The sequence below is a fragment of the Kwoniella mangroviensis genome (genome assembly GCF_000507465.2).
Source record: "Kwoniella mangroviensis CBS 8507 chromosome 1 map unlocalized Ctg01, whole genome shotgun sequence".
NCBI lineage: Eukaryota > Fungi > Basidiomycota > Tremellomycetes > Tremellales > Cryptococcaceae > Kwoniella > Kwoniella mangrovensis.
Genome location: NW_027062533.1, coordinates 2,166,412 through 2,191,128, shown reverse-complemented (window position 1 = coordinate 2,191,128; position 24,717 = coordinate 2,166,412). Strand labels below are relative to the sequence as shown.

The 24,717-nt window shown below is 46.8% G+C and overlaps 6 protein-coding genes across 6 annotated transcripts; 5 read left to right on the top strand and 1 right to left on the bottom strand.

Annotated features, from left to right (window-relative positions):
- Positions 1-411: 411 nt before the first annotated feature.
- I203_100799 (uncharacterized protein) lies at positions 412-2,776 on the top strand (the record flags this gene model as incomplete). The annotated part of the gene is made up of 10 exons (XM_019149927.2): positions 412-503; positions 589-678; positions 762-990; positions 1,079-1,168; positions 1,239-1,425; positions 1,484-1,618; positions 1,741-2,178; positions 2,246-2,460; positions 2,525-2,622; positions 2,680-2,776. 10 exons carry the CDS (start codon positions 412-414, stop codon positions 2,774-2,776), a joined length of 1,671 nt encoding a protein of 556 aa, XP_019000623.2.
- Positions 2,777-3,145: 369 nt separating this feature from the next.
- I203_100798 (uncharacterized protein) lies at positions 3,146-3,931 on the top strand (the record flags this gene model as incomplete). The annotated part of the gene is made up of 1 exon (XM_019149928.1): positions 3,146-3,931. The coding sequence occupies one exon, from the start codon at positions 3,146-3,148 to the stop codon at positions 3,929-3,931; it is 786 nt and encodes a 261-aa protein (XP_019000624.1).
- An 885-nt stretch (positions 3,932-4,816) lies between these two features.
- I203_100797 (uncharacterized protein) lies at positions 4,817-6,960 on the bottom strand (the record flags this gene model as incomplete). Its single annotated transcript, XM_065516733.1, has 6 exons — positions 4,817-5,108; positions 5,225-5,520; positions 5,635-6,524; positions 6,604-6,648; positions 6,703-6,781; positions 6,868-6,960. The coding sequence occupies 6 exons, from the start codon at positions 6,958-6,960 to the stop codon at positions 4,817-4,819; spliced, it is 1,695 nt and encodes a 564-aa protein (XP_065373551.1).
- A 1,241-nt stretch (positions 6,961-8,201) lies between these two features.
- On the top strand, positions 8,202-10,370 carry I203_100796 (uncharacterized protein; the record flags this gene model as incomplete). Its single annotated transcript, XM_065516732.1, has 6 exons — positions 8,202-8,448; positions 8,519-8,628; positions 8,726-8,878; positions 8,989-9,344; positions 9,437-9,711; positions 10,138-10,370. 6 exons carry the CDS (start codon positions 8,202-8,204, stop codon positions 10,368-10,370), a joined length of 1,374 nt encoding a protein of 457 aa, XP_065373550.1.
- Positions 10,371-11,773: 1,403 nt separating this feature from the next.
- Positions 11,774-16,736, top strand: I203_100795 (uncharacterized protein; the record flags this gene model as incomplete). Its single annotated transcript, XM_019149931.1, has 5 exons — positions 11,774-12,744; positions 12,818-13,109; positions 13,174-14,073; positions 14,137-16,420; positions 16,483-16,736. The coding sequence occupies 5 exons, from the start codon at positions 11,774-11,776 to the stop codon at positions 16,734-16,736; spliced, it is 4,701 nt and encodes a 1,566-aa protein (XP_019000627.1).
- Positions 16,737-19,302: 2,566 nt separating this feature from the next.
- I203_100794 (uncharacterized protein) lies at positions 19,303-24,683 on the top strand (the record flags this gene model as incomplete). Its single annotated transcript, XM_019149932.1, has 3 exons — positions 19,303-19,570; positions 19,625-20,207; positions 20,264-24,683. 3 exons carry the CDS (start codon positions 19,303-19,305, stop codon positions 24,681-24,683), a joined length of 5,271 nt encoding a protein of 1,756 aa, XP_019000628.1.
- Between the last annotated feature and the right edge of the window lie 34 nt (positions 24,684-24,717).

The following is a 24,717-nucleotide window of genomic DNA, read 5'->3' as shown; positions in this document are numbered from 1 at the left end:
GAACATCTTCTACGCTGGGAATCTTACAATTGCGTAATGTCTCAGATAACTATGCAGGTGACATACTATCCCGATCATCGATGTTATCACCAAGATCTCGTCAAAAGAAATACAGATCAATGTTGAGATCGTTGATCGTCATGCGAGATATGTCCAGGAAGGGAATTCCTTGTTCTGTTTTGCATATCTTGTTTACATCTCGATACTCATTGTATCTTAATTAATTGACACTGATAAATAGATCTCATCATCAATCCGGTTGCATACCTTACCAACGAAGACAAGGAGCAAAGAGTACGAGTACGATCAAATACCACTGCTTCCACTGGATCGAAATTCAGATTTCAATAGACTAACACCAAGAAGACCAAGTGGGACTATCCATCGAGTACTGGTAATTCAAGTGAAACGATGAAATGGTCAGATAATCTTAGGAATTGGGATAGACATAAGATCTACCGATATGTGATTTTATTAGGGTTGAGTCTGAGTGGTGATGGATGGTGAGCTCATTGCATGTGTACCATCTTCATTCGTTGTGATTGTACTGATTATGAGGTCACATTCATGCCCTTCTGCTCCTGATAGGTCATACGAGGCTTCAGTCATCGCTTCGATCATCCAAATGCCAGCTTGGATAACTCATCTAGGGTATGATTCAACTATAGGTATACCCGAGTGAATATTACTCTTCGTCCAGAGAGAAAGCACATCATCATATGCCATATCGGAGAAGTACTGATCGAGTGTTGATACTGTAGTAACAAGAACCAATGGATTGGTCCAGTTTACTCCCTAGGTCAACTTGTCGGAGGACTTATAGCGGCCTTCTTCTTAGATAATCTAGGTAGGAAACCTACCATGGTGATCGGTGCGGTCTTGATGGAGTTGTCGACGGCATTGTTGGTTTGGAGTGGAAGTTTCGCGATCGTGATCGCTGCGAGAGTTATCGAGGGATTTAGTATTGGTTTCTTACTTTTGGGTTATCAAGTGAGTCGTATCGTACCACACTCTGCGTTTGACAATCCAAGCCAGGTCGAAAGACTGACCTCGATGTGCTGTATGTGACTGGGAATAGATCTACGCTGTTGAGATCGCTGCTAAGGAAGATAGAGGTTTCGTATCTTCTTTTTCACTTATGACTGGTAATTTCTTTGGCTTGTTGGCTGTAAGCGGACCTTTTGTCACAATATCATCGGTTTTGAGACACATGGTTGACTTTGTGAGGATCTCTTTAGGCAGGATTAGTCTTAAGCTTGGTCCTTCCAATCGTACTGAGACAAAGGACTAGAGCTTATCGCTTGAGTAATACAACAGACGGTGTATCCTATTCTACCACTAATACGGGATGGCGAGCAGCTCTAGGAATCACTTTCATACCTGCAACATTACTATTACTAGTTCTACCTTGGGTTCCAGAATCCCGTAAGTCACATCCAGCTCTTAGCCGTTGTTTTTGGTGATATACTGATATCTACCCTAGCCCGATATCTATTCGAGAAGGGAAAAGATCAAGAATGTAGAAGAGTATTGAGCAAGTTGCATGGTGGACATGTAGACGAGGGCGAGGTGGTCCTATCCGAGGCGGCTGAAAGGGAGTACGAAGCTATGAGAGCGGGTGAGTTCACATCTGAGCACTTGACATTTGTTTCATGTCCTGGACTTCTTTGGGCACCATGAGCGGCTCAAATAAATACAGAAGTCACTCATTATAGGCTAACATATAAAATTACCCTTTAGCAATATCATGGGACCAAGTTCATGGACAAGACAAATGGTCCGCCCTATGGAAGACTAAAGCGGCGCGATACAGATCTTTCGTGGCTTTCTCCTCTCAGTGCTGGTGGGCATGGAACGGTCAGAGCATATTCACCTATTACTATACCAAGATCTTCAGTGCTGCAGGGATAATCGATCCACATCTCCAATTTGGTATATCAGGAATCCAAAATGCCACTTGGTGCGTTGGGGGAATTGTTGGTGGATATCTCTTAGATGTATGGGGTAGAAGAACGAATTATCTGATTGGGATAGGTCAAGCTGCTATCATGTTGATTATCCAGGGTGCAATCACTATTGGGATTTTTGATAAGGGAATTGAAAATAAGGCTGCTGGCGCTGGGTTTGTCACGGTGTATTTGATTCAGTGGTTCCTATGGGTTACATTCTTTTCTCCTGGTGAGTCAGTTATGAGTAGAGTACAGTAGAGGAAGTAATTTTAAGCTGATTCGGTGATTGATTATAGTGGTTAATATGCTTCCTGCAGAGATCTACTCGGCAGGTCTTCGAGCGAGGGGTTATGCGATAGCCAATGTCTTCTCGATGGGCATGGGGCTCGCCACGCAGTACTCTGCTTTACCAATGTATCGACACATGCACGGATGGGTTTGGATCTTCTTTGCTGGATGTATGATATTCGCTTGGCTAGTCATCTTCTTCACTTATCCAGAGACTAAGGGAGTGAGTCTTGCTCCTTATCGTACGACTGGTTTTGATGCGATGGCTGATATGTCATAACGAATAGATGACACTAGAAGAGGTGGAGATCGTCTTTGGTACGGGCGCTGGACAAAGGGTTAAAGCGGCTCTTGGAAAGGCCTCTCCTGTTGATCCGATGACACCGTAAGTCTCAATCTCCAACTAGTATAACAGTGGTGGCCGAAAAGGCTACTTCGATAGGGTACATTTCAAACCCAACGAAGCGGTTGAAGACGAAAGTGATAAAGGTGGTTCGGAGGGGAGCCCCAAACAGAGTACTAGGGAAGTCGTTGTATAGTTAATACCATTTCTGTCGAGTCTGTCCTAATCGGCTTGTTTGGATTGATATGCGCACCACATGTACAGTATACTACCATGACCTACTACTTTGGTATATGACGTGACAAGGGCCTTTTTCTACCTTCAGATGGAGCGCGAAGTCACTCTGCTATCTCCTTTCATGTCCTGCGAGGTCAAACAGTAGAAGGGGAGAGTACGACTGACAAAACCCCTCAAGGATGCGCATAAAGGATGTTCGTTGGGATGTTATGCTGTGAGTATCGTAATTTGAGTATACTCGTAGTACTAATTTAGTCTGATCACTACTTTACTGAACAAATCATTTTGTATTTGAGTTTTCACCCTCGGCTGAACCTTCTACAGTAATATGAACGCCCAACAAACGACACTTTCAAGCGATTCTGCCAACAATTCAGATATTCTTCCCTCTGTTGCTTCGATGGATAACACTGTGACAACAGAAACCGTACAAACCGTCTCAAACAATGAGAGGCTCGAACCCGGCGCAAGAACTCCAACAAACCCATTCGAAGTAGTCAGACCGCCTCCAAGTGAAACTGACTCCGAAGTGAATACTACACAATATGTTACTGCTTCAGCAGCAAATTCCGATCAACTTGGTCACACTTCGAGCTATTTCAGTGAACCTGTCAACTTTACATTCAAGAATGACGCTCAAAAAGCAAACTATCTTTCTTTTACTGATTACATGTCTAGTCAATATCCCAATAGCAATATTTCAGAGGTCCATGCAGCCCTTAGAGATAGGATCCTATCTACGTGGCTCTCTTCTAGGAGAGAAGATCAGCAAGGAGATTATCCTACTAGGAGCCACTGGAAGGGTATACGAGTTCGAAAGATGCGCGAGCTTAGAGATACTTTCAAAATCGGTTCGTTAGATGATAAGTACTTGTTGACATTTTTGGGTCGTGATTTGTCTTATCTGGAACGTCAGGATCCTCTGAGCTTGGAGGGAGAAATGGGTGAAGATGACGATTCACCATATCGACCGGTCACAAGGAAAGATCATCTATTAGATACTTTGTTGACTAAAGAGATGAGAGTTATGGTAGATGATGTTGGGAGGATGAGAAGGGATAGTAAGAATAGGCTGAAAGGGATGGTGGAGGAACGATTGAGAGATTTACAGTAGACTGAGAGGTTTGTGACAAGGGAAGTCGCATTCTATGCAGACTAGATCATCCTGCTCCTAATCAGAATCAGTTCAGCTTGCCTGCCAGTGAACTCGCGATTGATCTTCGGCAGGGGCCCAAGGAACCTCCACCACTATAAATTATGAACATTTGATCAAAGATCGATGAATGTCAAATCTTGAACAAGTCTACTCACGGACAGTCCATCCAAGTGAATCTCACTCGATTTCCAAACGGAAAAGCAAATTGGAAAACAGCCCCCCAAATGAAGCCCAACAAATTAGTGATCTTGAACTGGGGATCGAATTTTCAACTGCAGCCGAAACATGTCTGGACCTCACTGGGAGACTACCGCTTTTAATTTGCAACAGCTCCCACCCCTCAGCAACGATCCTTACCAGGTGTCCTCACTGTCTGACCTGGTATGGGAATACGTATCGAAACGATTGTAGATGACTCAACGTATTTTGGAGATACCGAACATAGGTGTGAGGCTTATAAGAGTGAGTTCGAACAAGAGATGAGATCTCAAGAGCAATCCTCTCAAAGTGCCAAGCCAAAGAAACAGAGTTGGTATAGAAGAGGTCCATTTGCTAGTCTCACTAAAGATCGCAGATAGGGCATTCCCAAGTCTCGCTTGCATTATTAGAATAGGACGATAGACGGTCATTCGGGAGTATCTCATTTACTCATGACCAGATTCTGTTAGCAGGAGTCGGTAGGCGTTGTTCTGCACAGTACAGTACATGCGTTCAGTGTTCAGTCGCAGTTCGTGTGCAAGATGATTATATGCATCTTAGCAAAGCATTTGGTCTTCTATCCATCTCCATAGTTTGTGTCGGTTACTAGTATACAACAACTCAGCCCCTTGATTCTTCACATCTTCACCTCCAAGTACTTTCATACCATCTCCATCTCCAAGTCTTAGCAAACCGACCGCCTTTCCCCACCTCCCAGTCTAGCTTTCCGGCAGGTAAGATAGGTCTTACGAATCCTGTCCTGCGTTCGTACGCATCGGCCAAGAGTGATTCTACAGTCATTTTGGCACTTCCTACACATCCTTCCAGGAGGGGTATCCCGGGATAAGCATATGAACCTGAGATATACACGCATGAGTCGAGAGATGATGAGCGTAGTTGAGGGAGAATTTTATTAGGTTGTTTCAATGGGAGTGCACTGAGGTTACAGAGATCAGGATCAGTAGAATGCCCCTGGAAAATACAATCAGAATTCTAGGGTAGAAATGGGTAATTTTCAAAGAAAGAACATGTCATAGTAGGATATTCACTTACCGTTCCAGTTTTGACACACTTAGAACCTTGCTTGTATCAATCGCTACGGCCGGATTGGTAGTTTGCAATACCATCGCATCGGTCCTGCCTCTCCTCTGTAACCTCTTCGGAGGTGAAATGATCTGAGTAGCTTGGGTGTATATAGCGTTTTCCGTAGGAGTTAGATAGGGTATAGGGTGTGTTTCTGGTGAAGGTCGTGAGGAAAAACTGGTATCGGGTAAGAAAAAATTAAGGTCTCTCCTATCCTTAGAGGAAGGTAGGATGGAAGTATCTCGATGGGTCACTACGATTGTTTCCTATACACAACAAGAGAGTTAACTATGTCAGCTTGGAATCCATGAAAGCTATTTCTATTGCAGTCCATCACCGAGATCAGGGAAGGTGAGCTGAGATGAAGAGATGTCACTCACCCTATAATTCACTTTGCCCAACGCAGCTCTCATTTGACCGACCCTTCTACCTTCTTTGATCTGTCTATTCTCGTTTAAGCTACTCTCTAACCCTTCCAACAAGATCTTGGCTATACTAGCCGGAGTAGCCAATACTACTTTATCCACAGTAATCAACTCTTCTTCTTGGCCTTCCTGCTGCCCCTGTCTCTGAGCAGTTGTGTGCTTCATCTTTATGCTCACACCTCCATCATATTCCAAACCCATGATTTCAGTTGATAACTTGACATACCCCTCTCCCTGTTCTCTGATAGGCTTCGCCAATAGCTCAGCAATGGTAGATGCCGTATAGCCTTTCGACAATTGATAATGGTCTGTTCCCAGGGTCAAATGGATATATTCCAATATCACCTTCATAGGTAATTGTAGACAATCTTTCGTGGTCATCGTTCCAACCGATGAGAAGAGGGGTATGACCAATTTGGAGATGAAAAACGATTCGAATAATTCCCCAAGCGGTGTCCATACTTCATATTCTATTATGGGGATCGTGAATGGTTGAGTGAGGAATGCCGATAATATTGATGTGAATTCTTTCAATGTCATTTCATTCTCGGTCTTCCTGCTTCCTGGATTACACAAGCAGCTAGGCAACAAATCATGATACGCTACGAAGCTCAGTATCACCAAAAGGGAATAACAGATTGCTACTCCCACAAAGGTCGCTATATCCCGTACGAGGTTGAAGATGTTTTGATATGCTCGAGAAGGTAGTGAGGGGATGGAATATCCCGACGATCCCGAATGGATGAAATAGGTTGATTGGGAAGAGGAAAAAGAGAATTTGTAGTTGTGTGTTTCGAGGGGGATCTGAAGGTGATGATAGAGTGATAGCAATAAAGGATAGTAACCTATCAAAGAGAAGTTGTTCAGTGGTATATACCTTTTCAATTTGTCAGAGCGAGGGGTTGGCTGCTCTGAGAGACGTACCTCCTTGGAATCCTCTCATTGGTACATCCACAATCCACTTGTCCTCTGTAACCTTTTCTGTTACTTCCCTTTCCATGCCCCTTCGACGATTGCGTGTACTTTTACTTTTATCAGGCCCTTGGGAAGACGGCGATAGAGGTATCTCGACAGATTGCGAATGAAATCCTAATTTACTTGACTGCGGGCCAAGAATACATCGCAAAGTCAGGAACGTAGAGCCGCTGAATGAAAGGAAAGGGAGGGAAGGCAGATGAGCGAGCATACCTTTTCGATCAAATAAACTTCTACACCCTCCTTACGAAGCAGATAAGCGGTCGTCAATCCAGCTAGACCGGATCCTATCACTGCTACCTTCATCTCGTCGATCAAGTAGTATATCTTATCAGGACAGCCGAGATTGTTGTTATCAATGTTTGGAGGATTGATGAAAATTGAGCAGGTTAATGGAATTTGATGATCTGACGCGTTCAAGCTTTAATTACGTTGCACCATACTCGTACGAGTAGTAAATGTCGGGATCATATGGAGATCGTCCGACATTTCAGGACCAGCTCAACCGGAAGTTCAGGACAGGTTGATTGCATGCATGACGGTCTTTGAAGACCATGGGTGGATGTGACCTTGTGTTGAGAGCAGCAACGTCATCATCGACTGTCACAAGGGTCAGGTCATGTGAGAGCGGGGTCCAACAGCTCAAGTCCGTGCGGCGCGAGGATGAATTCGGGGCTGGAGGTCAATTCGATGCAAGCCAATCCTCGTTATCGTTACTACTCTCTCATCTCCGTTTCATAATTCTTGACTCGTGCCAATAGCTCTACCACCGAGGACCATTCTTATCGGTCTAGCTCGTAACAGCTGCATGAGAATCGGATGGGGAAGCACAGACGAGGATATGGAGCAATGAAATCACCTCGTTTCAGTGTGGCGGAGGGTGAGGAGTTTTATGATATGTGCGACGCAATTCAATGATGATCAAGTTATATATCTAGGGAGTCAACTGTGCAGACAGGTCCTTTCTCTGGGCCATATGTTACCAAAGGTCTGTGTGAGTACTAAATGACATTCAGTGACTGTGCATCTGTGGGAGGATGTCTGGGATGATTGATTGTGTGCAGCAGTCACAGTCGCAGGCGCAGTTTGGCTGTGCAGTATCAAAGGCAGTTTCAAGCTGAAGCGATGAATTCTTGACTGGTGCTGCGAAGTCATGACGTGGAAAAGGAAACCACATCTCAAACATCTCAAACATCTCAAACTTCCTTACTCGGAGATTACCGTGGACTCAACCACGACACTCGGTAATCTACTTGTACATCGCAGTAGGATCACACAGTCATGCCATAGACGACAACGGCTTCATAGTACATACACCTGCCAGACAACGGAGCACAGCAAGACACGGCCCAATGTCTGCTAGCTGTCTACTACGAGCATCCCTCCATCGCGCAGTAGGAAGCGGGGTAGCTTCGTCGAGCCAATCGTCAGTTAGGTATATAACATCCATATTTAAATCTGGTGGATCCTCTTCTTCAAGTCATTTCAGCCAATCATCTTCATCGCACATACAGCATAGTCATCGAAGGTTTACCGATATAACCAAGATGCCCCGTCGAACACATACGAATTATACCAAAGCTACTCAGTCTTCCTCTCCCTCCGCCCCTTCTTCCTCCCATATACACAAACACTCTCATGATGACCATCACGACCATGACCATGACCATGACCACGATCACCATCATGGGATATTCCATACGCACGCGCATGACCACTCGGAAGGAGCCGAACAGATCATGCAAGCTATATCTACTGGAAAGCTAGATAGGGGTACTAAGATAACCCTATTGGGTGAGTTGCTATCACACGTTCTTCCTAATCCTGCTCATGTCTTAGCTGATGTGCGGGTGGATATGATCAGGTCTAGGATCGAACGTAGCCCTGACGCTGTCAAAGGGAGCAGCGGGAATATGGATGAACTCTGCTTCTCTGCTTGCTGAAGCAGGACATAGCTTGTCGGATTTATTGGGTGTAGGTACTCTTTCCTCCTCATGTCGATTCACTGACAATCACAAGCTGCACATGCCACATATGTTGACGTTGTCGTTTCTTTGGGTTCACGAAATAGGATTTTGTTACCCTCCTCACATGGCGTATATCAAGGCGACCAGCCACGGATAGTTTCCCATGGGGATACAGCAAATTCGAGACGTTCGGTACGCTCAGTGTGAGCGTGATATTAGTGGGAGGAGCGTTGGGTATCGGTCTGCATTCATATCATGTGAGTATCTCACCTTTCTCTACATGGCCACCTGGATGTTTTTCTCTCCGACATCTCCATTTTTTATACATACACACAATGACTTATTACTGATTGTGTGCAACTCGCAGCTCCTACTTCAAACGCTCCTACCATATCTCGAGACCTTCCCACCGGGTACATTCTTCAATTCGCTAGGTCACTGGCTACCTTCCTCTGTCCCATCTCCTCTACTCGAAATGTTCCATTCTCACGGTCCCTCGGCTCTACCTCACGAGCACGGGGCAGCAGATGCAGCCCTGTCTGCTCACTCGCATTCCCATCATCACGCTGGTCATGCACACGGTGCCGAGGGAGGAGCGATACTGAACCCTCACGCCGCTTGGTTCGCATTGGGAAGTGTAGTGATCAAAGAATGGTTATATAGAGTGACCACGACGGTGGCTGCGGAAGAACATAGTCCCGTGCTGAAGGCAAATGCATTGCAGTAAGTCGCGAAGTCCCCATTGCCCCTTTCTTTATCAACAATCCAGCTCTTTTAGGAGATATGCTGATTAAAATGATGTCGCACCCATTCAGTCACCGGGCAGACGCTCTCACCTCTCTAGTGGCTCTAACCTCGATCCTCGGTTCTTCCTTTGGAGGATACCACTTCCTCGACCCCTTAGGTGGTCTGGCGGTATCTTTCTTCATCCTCCAACAGGGCCTGACACTGTCCAAAGTAGCTTTCCTAGAACTGTTAGATGTCGGTGTGGACGCTAGTACGAAACAAAAATATTTCGGGATAGTCAATGATTTGGTGGATGGACAGGAGCTTTTGGAGGTAAGGAATGTCAGAGGGGTCAAATCTGGTGGTGAGTTATTGATTGCGTATGTGATGGAAGAGGAGCGGTGGATGTATGAGGGGTATCGTGAAGGGAATAAATCGAGAGGTAGCGACAATACCTAGTCATGGAGGAGACGGAGCGAAGATGGGAGATGAGACAAGACAGAGACGTGGGTTGTAAATCAGTGGATGGTCGAAGTAGACGGTAGTTACAGATAAAGAGCCAAGGAATCAGAGCGGGACGTAGTGAGGATGAACGACTAAGACTGAACCCAGAAAGCTGAAAGGGGCGGACCAAAACAACCGCATATGAGACCAGAGGTGGGGTCGGCATTTAAGAGATCGCAATAAGTTGTGATGAGGTTAAGGGGAGAGAAGAGTTGAGGAGGGGTGAGAACGACGTAAACGACATACATCCGACGGAGCTGACGATCGTTATACCACTTATCAACAGGTCAAACCCTACTTGATTTGACTATAACGGTACCACCTAGTATGACCGTCCGTGATTCTCATGCCGTCGAGCAAAAAGTGAGAGAAGCGATCATGCGAGCTCGAAGGGAAGTTCGAGAAGTGAAAATACATGTGCACGGTAAGGAAGACGGTGAGACGATAACCGTCAATCCTTCAGATCAGAAGGATGGCGCGGATGGTCCTAAATCGGATTTTGGTAGAGAAGGTTGTTAAGATAGACTGCAGTGTGGGTTGTAGGATATGTATATTGTCATAGCATTGCATGTATCTGTACGCACTTTGAGTTGGTATGGTGTCAAATAGGAAGCGGTAGAGTCCGTCGATGATGAGTACTGTACTGAATTGACAGACATTCTGTGCTGCCAGTGGTCAGGCATTACGATGATCTTGGCGAATATGAACTTGAACAGGTCAAATGACCTTCGGTCACAAGGGACTTGTCATGCAGGACTCAACCGCGTAGACCTCTTTCATGGTGATGTGAACATGTCGATCGCCGAGTGAGGAGCAGAGAACACGTCGTCAAAGATGGTTGTTTCTGCGAGTAAGATGCTCGACAGCGTTGACGGGGGCCTATGATATGATAACTGGGACCACGTGACGTTATCAACGGGCGCGGGTGAGCAAATACATCATAAAGTCAACGGATAAACCATCAACAACTCGATCGCAATGAATACCTTTTCACTTGGCAAAGAAAGGGATGCCGTAGGGCACATCAGTGCGGTGGTGTGATCAAGACGGAGATGTGGAGGCTACATCGACTCAAAAATTGGGTGCGGATCCGAGACAAACAGTCTAGTATGGTCTGAAATGCGGCATTGGGATTATGACTGATGTTCGGTAGCTGCTCCTCATTGCTCTCTGTGACAATCTCATGGGGCAGTCGACTCGAAAAGCAGTCTTCGTCAGAGCAGCTGAGGGGCACGATGCGAGCCTCTGGTCGCGATGTTTGGGATGTGCGGTATATGTGTGTTCGGTTTGGTTTGCAAGAGACACACACCAAGTGCCGACCGCCTCGGGCATTAATTTGACCGCTCTGCCTTCTTTTATGCAAAAACCTGAGTTTTCCTGAATCGGTCCTCCGTCATGCAAGGTATGTGTACATGTTGCGCCAAACCTAGTGCTTGTACTCACGCAATGAAAGGTCATATGGGATGAGTGTTGATGCGCTAAACAAGTTTGGATCCTTGGGGACCGACGGCCAACGACGAGATTAAGTTATTGGTCGACCCACACTCGTACATACATACATGCTCAATTTTTCAAACCAAACACCCACTCCTGCTCACTCGGTGATGGTCGATCCTCTTCCAATCTTACATACGTCTTAGTCAGCTCATCTCTTTTCTCATCGATCTTTTCCTTCTGCTTATCTCATTCCTTATAATCGTACCACCCCCTCACTCTCTTTCTCTAATCCATTTGGATTCTTCTTCTCCCTTTCTTCCCGTTTTCCCCTACCGCATATTGTCATACTCTTTCACCCCTTCGAGCCTGCTGAGCGATAGCATTGCACTTGTTGATGAAACATTGTTCGCTTCATCCCCCTTTCTACAAACTGAACAAGTAATACATACACCACGCACAAATAGACGCAGAGGTCAACATCAAACATGTCGGACGGTCCCAACGCTCTCCACCTGGGTGCTCCCATCAGCACGACAGGCGCATCCGCCGCCCCCGCCCCCGCCACTACCACTACCACCACTACTGTCCCTACCACTGACAACGCTGTCACCCCCGATGGTCATCACGGTGATCATGCTGGAGACCTCTCTTCTTCAGGGAACACCTTAGCCGAGGAAGAGACAGGTGAGAAACATTTAGATGGTATCGATGCGGAAAAGGCCGATTCTCACCACCATCACACTCGACCCCACCTCCCTCATGGACACTACTCGCACCACAAATCGAAACGAACAGCTCACGATTCATCTGAAGATGTCGTGGCTGATCTAGAACCTCACCATGTATCCATTCACAGAGGTAAAGAAGAGTTCCATGCATTAGAGCGAAAATATTCTTCTATCTCACAACGAAGTCAGGGAGCGGAATTGCACCGACCTACCACTCGAAGATCCATCGCTTCCGCTTTTTCAAATCGACCAGAACGACAAATCTCTCATTTCTCCGCGGCTGACGCTGAAAAGGCCAAAGCTGATGAAGAGGAATTCGATCTAGCTGAAGTATTGAGATCGAGGAGAGAGAATTACGACCAAGCCGGTATCAAACGAAAAGATGTCGGTGTCGTATGGGAAGATTTAGAAGTTATCGGTGCAGGGGGCATGAGAATCAATATCAGAAATTTCTCCTCGGCCGTTATCGAACAATTCATGATGCCAGTCATCAACCTTTTAGGTGTCTTCGGTTACAACCCTTTTGCCCCTAAACCTAAACCTATCTTATTCAAAAACTCGGGTATCCTCAAACCTGGAGAGATGTGTTTGGTTTTGGGTAGACCCGGTTCAGGTTGTTCAACCTTCCTTAAGTCGATCACCAATCAGAGAGATGGTTATTTGGAAGTCAATGGTAATGTAGAGTACGCCGGTGTGCCTTGGAAAGAGATGCGAAAGAGATATGCTGGGTGAGTGCAATTTTTTCTTCGCTCGGTTGTATGATCAGTGTACACTGACGCAACCGTACGACATGCGACACAGTGAGGTTGTCTACAATCAAGAAGACGATGATCATCTTCCTACTCTTACTGTCGCTCAGACCATCCGATTCGCTCTTTCATTGAAGACACCAAAGAAGAAGGTCCCAGGTGTTTCGAACGCCCAATTCAAGGAGGATATGCTCAACCTCCTTCTTTCCATGCTCAACATCAAGCACACCGCCAACACCATCGTCGGTAACGCTTTCGTACGAGGTGTATCCGGTGGTGAGAGAAAGCGAGTGTCCATCGCGGAAATGTTTTGTTCCGGTGCTACTGTCTGTTCATGGGATAACGTGAGTTGTCGAGTTGTTGACCTCGAGATTGTCCGAAATAAATGCTAATTGTTATCAGTTCTAGTCCACTCGAGGTCTTGACGCTTCTACTGCGCTGGATTACGCTAAATCCCTTCGAATGCTTACCGACATCATGGGTCAGACCACTTTCGTATCGCTTTATCAAGCAGGTGAAGGTATCTACGACCAATTTGACAAGGTCTTAGTACTCAACGACAGTCACGTAGTCTACTTTGGTCCTGCCAAAGAAGCCAGACAATACATGATGGGCTTGGGTTACAGAGACTTGCCTCGACAAACCTCTGCCGATTACTTGTCTGGTTGTACCGATCCCAACGAAAGACGATTTGCTGAGGGTAGAAGCGAGGATGATGTACCTTCCACCCCCGAAGCTATGGAGAAGGCTTATCTTGAGAGTGAGATCTGTGCGCGAATGGCCAAAGAAAGGGAAGAATATAAAGCGTTCGTTCACCAGAATGACGACATCAGAGAAGAATTCAAGCAAGCTGTCACTGAGCAAAAACACAAAGGTGTCGGTAAGAAATCACCATACACCGTACCTTTCATGTCTCAAGCTCTCACCATCGCCAAACGACAACTCATGCTGAAATTCCAAGACAAATTCGGTATCTACACTGGTTATTCCACTTCCATCATCATTGCTTTAATCGTCGGTTCAGTCTACTTCCGTCTTCCTGAAACTGCCTCTGGTGCTTTCACAAGAGGCGGTCTTCTGTTCTTGGGTCTTTTGTTCAACGCTCTTACGTCCTTCTCCGAATTGCCTTCTCAAATGATGGGTCGATCTGTCCTCTACCGTCAAAACGAATATAGGTTCTACAGACCTGCTGCTTTCGCGTTGGCCGCTGTTGGTGCGGATGTGCCTTATAGTGCTTCCAATATCTTCGTCTTCAGTATCATTCTTTACTTCATGGGTGGTCTTTACTCTTCTGCTGGTGCTTTCTTCGTAAGTGTGCTTTCATCAATAGAAAAGCGGGACTCGCCGCTGATGATGTTGATCCCCTCATAGATGTTCTTCCTGTTCGTCTTCACTACGTTCATGGTCATGTCTGCTTTCTTCAGAACCCTTGGTGTCGCTACAACCGATTACAACACTGCTGCTCGACTTGCGTCCGTTCTGATCTCGTTCATGGTCACCTACACCGGTTATATGATTCCTGTTCAACAGATGAAACGATGGCTTTTCTGGATCTTCTACCTGAACCCTCTTTCTTATGGATACGAAGCGATCTTTGCTAACGAATTCTCTCGAATCAACTTGACTTGTGATACCAACTATATCATTCCCCACAACATCCCCACGGCGGGCATTACCGGTTACCCAGATGAAGTCGGACCCAACCAATTGTGTTCTCTGGTGGGTTCCACACCTGGGTCTGGTGCTGTTAGCGGTTCTGCATACATGAACGCTGGTTATTCTTACTCCAAATCCCACGTATGGCGTAACTACGGAGTCCTGCTCACATTTTTTGTCTTCTTCATGTTCTTACAAATGTTCTTCATCGAATACTTGCAACAAGGTGCCAAACATTTCTCGATCAACGTTTACAAAAAAGAAGATAAGGATTTGAAGGAGAAGAATGGCCGATTGGCGGAAAGGAAAGAAGCTTTCAATGCGGGTAAACTGGAACAAGACTTATCAGGACTGAAGATGAGACCTGAACCTTTCACTTGGGAAGCTTTGAACTACACCGTACCTGTTCCAGGTGGCCAACGACAATTGCTCAAAGATATTTACGGTTACGTCAAACCTGGTTCCCTCACTGCTCTTATGGGTGCTTCCGGTGCCGGTAAGACCACTTTGTTAGATGTATTGGCTGCTAGAAAGAACATCGGTGTGATCAGTGGCGATGTCCTCATGAATGGTCGACCGATCGGTAGAGATTTCCAAAGAGGTTGTGCCTATGCGGAACAGCAGGATACCCACGAATGGACCACCACTGTACGAGAGGCTCTACAATACTCTGCTTACCTCCGACAACCCGAAGATGTACCCAAAGCCGAGAAAGATGCGTACTGTGAAGATATCATCGAATTGCTCGAATTGCAAGATCTCGCCGATGCGATGATTGGATTCCCAGGTTATGGTCTTTCCGTTGAGGCTCGAAAGCGAGTCACCATCGGTGTAGAGCTAGCTGCCAAACCCGACTTGCTGCTTTTCCTTGATGAACCTACTTCCGGTCTTGATGGTCAATCCGCTTATAACATTGTTCGATTCCTCAAGAAACTCTGTGCTGCTGGTCAAAAGATCTTGTGTACCATCCATCAACCCAATGCTTTGCTCTTCCAATCTTTCGATCGACTCTTGCTCTTACAGCGAGGTGGTGAATGTGTTTACTTTGGTGATATCGGATCTGACTCCAAGGTATTGATTGACTACCTCGAGCGTAACGGTGCTCAAGTCCCATCCGATGCCAACCCTGCTGAATTCATGTTGGAAGCTATCGGTGCAGGATCTCGTAAGAGAATCGGTGGGGATTGGGGGGAGAAATGGAGAAACTCGCCTGAATTCCAAACTGTCAAAGAAGAGATTCAACAACTCAAAGCTGATGCGTTGGCCAAACCCGTCGAAGAACATGGTAAACACACTGAATACGCTACTAGCTTCATGTTCCAACTCAAGACGATGTTGAACAGAACCAATGTGGCTCTTTGGAGAAACGCAGATTATCAATGGACCCGATTATTCGCTCATATCGCTATTGGTTTAGTTGTCACTTTGACTTTCTTACAATTAGACAACTCGCTCCAATCGTTACAATACAGAGTATTCGCTTGTTTCTTCGCTACCATCTTACCGGCTTTGATCTTGGCTCAAATCGAACCTCAATATATCATGAGTAGAATGACCTTCAACCGAGAAGCTTCATCAAAGATGTACTCGTCTACTATCTTCGCTTTGACCCAGTTGCTCGCCGAGATGCCTTACTCCTTGGGTTGTTCGGTAGCCTTCTATCTCCTCCTTTACTACGGTGTCGGTTTCCCTCATGCCTCCTCCAGAGCTGGTGTCTTTTTTGTATTCATCCTCATCACCGAAGTATACGCTGTGACTTTAGGACAAGCTGTCGCCGCTCTATCACCTTCCATCTTGGTAGCCGCCCTCTTCAATCCTTTCTTACTCGTTCTCTTCTCCTTGTTCTGTGGTGTGACCGCGCCACCTGCTACTCTTCCTTACTTCTGGCGAAGTTGGATGTACGAACTCGATCCTTTCACTCGACTCATCAGCGGTCTTGTATCCACCGTTCTTCAAGATGTCGAAGTTGTTTGTAAGGAAGAAGAATACAACATCTTTTGTAAGTCAAAATCCTCTTCAAATACTTGCTCAAAGCTGATCGTACGTTGCCCACCTCTCTAGCTCCACCCGCGGGACAGACTTGTGCGGAGTACGCCGGTGCTTACGCAGATGCTGTCGGAGGATACATCAACAACATGGATGCTACTTCAGACTGTCAGTTCTGTCAATACAGAGTTGGACAGAGCTTCTTCGCTCCTTTAGAGATATCCTTCTCCACGAGGGGCCGAGACATAGGAATCATGATAGCGTTTACCGCTTTCAACATCATCGTTTTACTGCTTGCCGCGCGATTCCTCAAATGGCAAAGACGTTAGAAAATGATTTTGGACCGAAAGAAGTGGAAGGAAGAGACGCGACAAAATCGTTCAACGGCTGTGCCTTTCTCTCTGGGGATGTCGTATAGAGTTCCTCTCTCAATACACTTAATAACACATAGATATACCTTATTTCTGTTCTGAACAAATAATGAGATGGACACTGTTCATGAAAACATGCTTTGACTGCGTGGAATGCCGCTTTCGTTGAACCAGACGCGATTTAGACTTCCTGCATAGATTCATACTGAGCTTGTGTGAGAAGGAAGAGTAAAAGGAGGACCGAAGGGCGAGGAGAGGGAGAGGAGAGATGATTGAGGGGGGAAAGAGGCGAGGCGAGGAACCCTCTACACATTTCAGTTGCAACGCAGGAGGTAAACATCGATCTGCATCTAGGTAATTCCCCCGGTACATCCCATCGGTTTTGGTCACATTGCCATGTACGGGCATCACATGTTTAGTAGCTATCGTTGCCAAGACATTCTTGGAAACTCAGAGCTCTAAGGTCTCTTCGATACTAGCGCCCCCGTATGAGTAGAGCCACCGAGTCACAACGAAGCTCCAAGTCTGCGATATCCGTGAGGCAATAGATGACTGGAAAGTCAAGAAGACAGATTGTCACCTACCTATAAGTATGATAGAATCCAATTAAGGAATGCTAGAACACTCAGCCATCGAATTTATGCTTGTTTGCGGCTGACGACTGTGTTGATGGTGGCAACGGCAGGAATCTGTTCGTGGTCAAGGGGTGGCCAAGAATACAGAAGCTCGCTAAATCGTTCCCGAAAAGCCTTGCCGCCGAAGAATCACATCTGATTAATCCGTGGAATTGCTGGAATAGGGAGTGGCCGAAACAGGCAACCATGCGGTTGCACTGCACCATTTGAGTGCTATGCTGGATCACCCAGTATTTCAAGCACCCTTAAGTGCCACCAAGATCGACTTACGGTAAACGTAGTGACGAATGTGGTCAAGATGGCTGGCAGGACCGATCGAGCCACCAATGCGTCATCTCGTTCATCGAGGTTACTCCGATTCATCTTGGGCGTTCATTACAGTGGGTATACATCGTGGTCCGATTCCAGTGCTAACATCTCATAACTTCTCGAGACATCGATGAAGCTTACCACTACGCAGCCGAAGCTAGGTCCCCGGATAACATATCTTAGTCAAATCTGGTTCTATAATTACTCCAGATATCTCATAAATAATATACTCGGTGATCCGGTCTTCGCTATTCGGACAGTCTAACTGAACTTACACACGGTACGGTTGCTTTGTTTACCTCGAATTGTTTTCTAGAAGGTCTGCTTTAGTGGTGGCGTTGATCATTTACAGCCACTTGTTTAAGATACCTGAATATTTAATTGGAATCTTTGTTTACTCTCTGATATTGAACCCTATCATTCATTCGGATTTTGTCTCACTGCACGTGTAAAGGCGTCGCTGCTTTCCTACCAGGAACCAACGCGTCATAACGTCAACTCACCCGATTTAAGGTTCTTGACACCTGAATTTAAGGTTCTTGTCACCAACGTAGAAGTTTCCTGTTGCGGGTGGCTTTCAATTGACATAAGTAGATCTTCTCTATCAGACATTCCTCTAATTAGACACTCAATCAACCCGATCATCATCCGGCGATCCATCTTCTTGGTACAGTAACATCCAACACAGATGAATGAACCAAATATCACTGGAAATGCGCTAAAGTGTCTCATTCGTTCAATAGTGATGCAAAGTCTCGAATCAATGGAGTAAATGTGGTGGTGTTGCCGCGGCTACTGAACCATGCACAACGAGAACATGTGGTAAATGATAAATCAGAACGCTAACTGAAGTTTGAAAGAGCCAGAGTAACGGTGAAGTAATTCCTAGGGTCAAAATAAGGGTCTAAGGGGAATCTCAGAGAGAGAGCAAACCGCTTGTTCAGGTGGCGTTCGTGTATTTACTTGTACGAGATTGATTTCCTTCGACCGTGCATCAGTGCTACTTCGGACCTGTCGATCGGTTGGTGTCTTAAAAAACCTGTTTCGCCGCAAACAGTTAAAGACATTCTAACTTTCTTCATTCAAGCTTGCTCCGGTTTCTTTTTTCTTTCTTCATTGCCTTTTTATCTTTCTCCATCGTACATCGTCCATTGTCGCTCCTTCACTCCTTACACCTATTGAATCTGGCCTACTTCTTCCGCCAATCGGAAGAAAACCCAAAAAAAGAAACCACTGGTGGTTTTATCCAAAGTCTGGGTCCATCATCATTGAAACCTCGCCGATCGGATACAAAGATTCAAGACTATATAGACTGGCTCTGATAGTCCTCTTCGCCACCAAAAAACGCCCACATTCTTCATCTTTAGCTAGATCTGATATTCCGACACACGATTTATACCGAGTATAGGTCGTTCAAGGTCAACAATTACTTCAAGATAACATTCGCTCATTAGCACTATAATAAAACTCTTTCTATAATAACAGATAAGGCGTGAACGGGTCCGCTAGAGTAGGTCTCTCCATCGTCTCGTACATCGATCGGTCTGTAGCTGACCCCGACTCAAGGCACCTTGGACAAGATGTTCTCCCGATTCATTTACATCTTCGCTTTCCTCGCCTCGGCTGTCTTCGTGCAAGCACAAGATGATGCCTGGCATCTGGATTACATCTATGTCCTCGCCAACGAGGAGATTGATCCTATTGTATCACCAAACCAGCAATCTTCGCATATGCACAAGATCATTGGTGGTTCTAGAATGTCGGCATTTTATAACTCGGACTACTATTCTGCTGCGTCGTGTTCATCTCTTAGACAACAGGCCGATAAGTCCAACTATTGGATGCCCAGTGAGTTCCTGACTTGCATCGTTTCATTTCTTCTCTGATTGGTGTCCTCTTTAGACCTTTACGTTATCGACACCGACACCAACAAGTTTGTGCCTGTACCAATCTTGGCTCGATTCTACTACTTCTTGTCTCGAAACTCTCAATACCAGAACGTTAGTCCTTTCCCCAAGGGTCTTCGAATCTTGACTGGTGACCCCAACAATAAATCACCGACCAACGTGGTCACCTTTACTTGTCAAATCAACCAAGATTTCTCTGGTTCTTTGATTGGCACCAGTTTCAACTTCAACCGAGACTGTCCCTACGGTATGAAGACCGAGTTGTACTTCCCACCTTGTTGGGACGGATTGAACCTCTACAAGTCTGATGGTTCCCACATGAGCTGGCCAGACAATGGTGTCCGATCAGGTTCTTGTCCTTGGTCTCACCCCGTCCGACTTCCTGCCATCCAACTCGAGTACACCTGGTCCACCTCGAACTATAACCCTGGACAAGCTTTGGCTGGTAAACTTGCTTGGGCGAACGGTGATACCACTGGTTACGGTGTACATGGTGATTTTGTTGAAGGTTGGGACCAAGCTCTTCTTAACAAAGCTCTTAACGCCAACGGTACATGTGTCGGTGTCTATCACTCAATGTGAGTAGAAGCCATTTCTGTTTATGCAAATGTTTCCAAATTGACAATCTATCTAGGCAAATGGGTGAATGCCCCGTCTTGGCTCCTACTATGGATGACGCGGCGGCAAAAGCTTGTAAACCCGAAAGAGGAGAGTTGCAAGAATCATTTGGCAACGTGGACAACGTTCCTATTCCTCGACTTCCCGGTTGTAACCCGCTTTGGGGTGCTACTGGTGACAAACCCGGCTGTAACCCTGCGATTGCTGGTCTCGACGTCTCCAAAATGACAGGTACTGATGGACCATACGTCGCCTCGGCTGCGGACAACAAGGTATTCAAATACCCTACCACCCCTGGATGGCACAACATCGCCTGTCTGAAAGAAATCACTGCACTCACTGGTGGAGTCTCTTACACAGATTCTTCGATGACCGTCGAGTCCTGTCAACAGTCTTGTCTCGCGGCTGGTTACCAATTTGCCGGTACCGGACAAGTCGGTGCATGGAATTGTGTCTGTGGTAACGCTATCCGACCTTCTGCAAGTGTTTACCCCGGAATGTGTTCGACCCCTTGTCCTGGTAACAGTGCCCAACAATGTGGTGGTAGTTACATCTTCAACATTTGGTATGCTGCCAATGGAACCACCCAAAACACCACTACCCTCGCTGACGGCACTCAATATGTCGGCTGTTACAACAACCCTGGTACGGCTTCGGCAGGTCTTCTTGGCGCTTCCACTTACAATTTCCAATCGAGCTCTATGACCACTGAGACCTGTATCGCTGCTTGTCACAACCTCAACACCAACTGGGCTCTAACCACCTCTGCTAAATGGTGCTACTGCGGTAATGACTGGAACTTCGGTACTGGATCCCTTGTACCCTCCTCTTACTGTACCGTCGCTTGTACCGGTAACTCCACCGAAAAATGTGGTGATTACTACCGATCTTCAGTATACAATATCACCGCGGCCAGTATCGAGAAGTCATCGGTTTACCACCCACCTGGATGGCAAGGTTGTTACCAAGATCTCAGTGGACGACTCGCTCTGACCAACAACTACTGGTCTGGTACTATCACCCCTCAATCCTGTATCAACGGATGTTCCGAGTTGGGTTATTCTTACGCTGGTGTCGAGAATGGTAAAACATGTTACTGTGGTAACTCACCTCAGATCACTCAACGACTCCCCGTCAGCCAATGCTCGACCGCCTGTACCGGTAATTCGACAGCTGTTTGTGGTGGTACCAACGCTATGGATCTTTACACCACCGCTTCAGCCAATATCACGGCGGCTACTGTCAAAGCCAGTAAACCTGCTGGTTATCTCGGTTGTTTCCAAGACTCCGGTTCCAACATTGCCTTCCAGAATTACTACTCCTACACTGTGAACCCGATGTCCGTCGAGATCTGTAAACAATCTTGTATGGAGCTCGGTTACTCTTACGCCGGTGTGGAGAACAGTAACCAATGTCGATGTGGTAACAATGTCCCTACCACCACCCAATACGTGTCTAGCCTGCAGTGTAACAAGGTCTGTTCCGGTAACTCTTCCGAGACCTGCGGTGCTGGTGGATATCTTGAAGCATACACTCTCGATAACTCAACGATGAGTGCCGTCATGCCTGGTGTCTCCGCTGCCGACTACATCACATGTTACGAGAATTCCAACAGAGGTCTTACCGGTTACACCTATTATGACAGTGGTATGACCATCGAGAAATGTCGAACCACCTGTAGTGAATTCGGGTACGGCCTCGCTTCAGTCTACCTCTCTAAATACTGTGGATGTGGTAACTCTTGGACTGGTGCTACACAAAAATACCCGTCAAGTTCATGTCAATACTACAAGTGTGGTGGTAACAGTACTGAATACTGTGGTGGTCAAACCCAAGCCGCTGTCTACAACACTTCCGAAGTCACTGTTACTATCAACAAGCCCGATGGTTGGGTATCATGTTGGACTGATTCCGGCAGCGCCCGAACTCTACAAGATTACTCGTACACCGCCAATCCTCTCTCCGCCAAGGCTTGTCGAGTCGCTTGTGCCAATCAAGGTTACCAATACGCTGGTACCGAATCCGGAAACCAATGTTTCTGTGGCAACAAGGTTGCCAATGGTGCCAAAGCTCCTACTTCGGCTTGTAACACCCAATGTGCAGGTAACGCCAACGAAACCTGTGGTGCTTCCGGCTACATGGACCTTTACAATGCCACCGGAGCAGTCGCCAACAACGGTATCAGAGGTTACCTTGGTTGTTTCACCGACGACTCGACTTTCAATGGTAACTCCTACGTCAGTGATTGGATGTCCGTCGACTCATGTAACCAATGGTGTTACGCCAGAGGATCAGCCTACGCTGGTATCAGAAACGGTAATCAATGTAAATGTTCCAGTGTCGCTCCTACCCTCGTCACTACCTCTGCTTCATGTAACAACCCATGTTCCGGTAACTCTACTCAAAACTGTGGTACCGCTACTACGATCGCTGCGTACGAATTGGCCAACACTGGTATCAAGTCCGCCGACTTCGTTGTCAATTCCAACTCGACCGGGTATGTCGGTTGTTTCCGAGAAGGTTCGACAAGGATGTTACCATCTTACTACTTCTCTTCATCAAGTATGACCAACGATCTCTGTATCTCCAACTGTAAGGCTCTCGGATACGCTTACGCCGGTTCCGAATACGCCAGTCAATGTTACTGTGCCGCCAAACTCGACCCCACTTCTGGTGGTTACAGAGTAGCTGAAAGCGCTTGTAACCAAGCTTGTGCTGGTAAAGTCGGTATCTGTGGTAGTGGAAACATTCTCTCGGTCTATTCGACTCTCAACGCAACCACCAGTACACCAGCTGTTGAAGGCCTCAAGGGATGTTACTCGCAAGGTACTTTCGGTCAAGCACCATCATTGTCATACTCTGGTGGATACATGACTGCTTCACTTTGTCGACGAGCTTGTCGGAATGGTGGATTCTCTATCGCAGGTACAACCAACGGTAACACTTGTGTATGTGGTAATAGCGCCACTTACGGTGCTGCCGCTGCTCCCGCATCTTGTAACGCTCCTTGTCAAGGTAATACTACTGAGACTTGTGGTGCAACCTTCTCTTCCGCTTGGTCCATCTACGATACCACCGGTGCCGGCTCGGACACTCCAGCAGGTTTCCCAGCCAACTACGTCGGTTGTGTCAACGATGGTAGTCCCAGAGTCTTGCCCAACTACTCTATCACCAACGGTGGTATGTCAAGTGACGCATGTCGAAAGATCTGTGTTGCTGCCGGATACAACAACTACGGTACTGAAGCTGGTACTCAATGTTACTGCGGTACGACCAAACCTGTCACCGCATTGTTACCCGACTCTCAGTGTACTAGCAAGTGTCCTGGTGCCCCCACTGAAGCTTGTGGTGCTGGAGGTAAGATGTCTCTCTACTCTGTCGCTGGAGCATCTTCCAACACCACCGCCTCGGTCTCCGCTTCAGCCTCAGCAAGTATCACTGGTTCAGCAAGTACGTCCGGCTCGGTCTCAGCCTCTAAATCTGCCTCAGCCTCAGTCTCCTCTGTCGCCGCCAGTAGCAGCTCTTCTCGAGCAGCTTCATCGGTCACCATCGCCTCGTCTTCCTCATCGTCCAAACCCGCTTCTTCAGCCGCTGCCTCTTCTAGTAGCAGTTCCGTCTCCATGGCGGCGTCTTCTAGTAGCAGCAGTTCTGCCTCCAAGGCCACTTCCTCTTCTGCCGCTGCTGCAGCCTCTAGCAGTACTTCCAAACCTGCTAGCTCCAACGCCTCCAGCTCGAAAGCCTCGATGCCCGGTGGCGGCGCGATCGCTACTGGCGGTACTGTCAGTGTCACCTCTACCTCGACTGCGGCCTCAGCCATAACTTCGGCTGTGACGAAACCGGCTACTTCAAGTGTCACTTCCAGCTCCGCTGCGCCAGCCTCTTCATCCAAGTCCGTTGCTGCTGCTTCTTCGTCCTCTAGCAAAGCTCCAGCTTCATCAGCTGTGACCGCTACTTCCACCACGGTCATCCAATCTTCTTCCACTACCAGCTCCAACGCGGCTATCCCAACCGGTACCGCTTTGGGCTGTTGGACTGGAGGAAACACCGTATTCTCCTCAGCGGTAATGACAGGACACGATAACCTTACTCCGTCGATGTGTCAGATCTGGTGTAATGCCAACTACTACACTTACTCTGGTTTATCCGGAGGAAACACTTGTGGATGTTCCAACTCGCTTGATGGTCTCACTTCCGCAGCCTCTTCAAGCTGTTCCACCAAATGTTCAGGAGACTCCAACCAAGTTTGTGGAGGAACCATCAACAGTACATACTCGGTGTTCAGAGCTCAGGCGGCTACCAAACCTTCAAACGCCAAGAGGTTCGACAGTGGTTCGGCATCGATCAGAAGGAGGAACGAAAGGAGGATAGTCCATTCACCTAACAAGAATGAGGGGACTATGAAGAGAAGAGGTAAAGGCGTTTTCGCTAACTGGTAGAGGAAGTTTTCATAGAGTAGCGTAGAGTACTGAA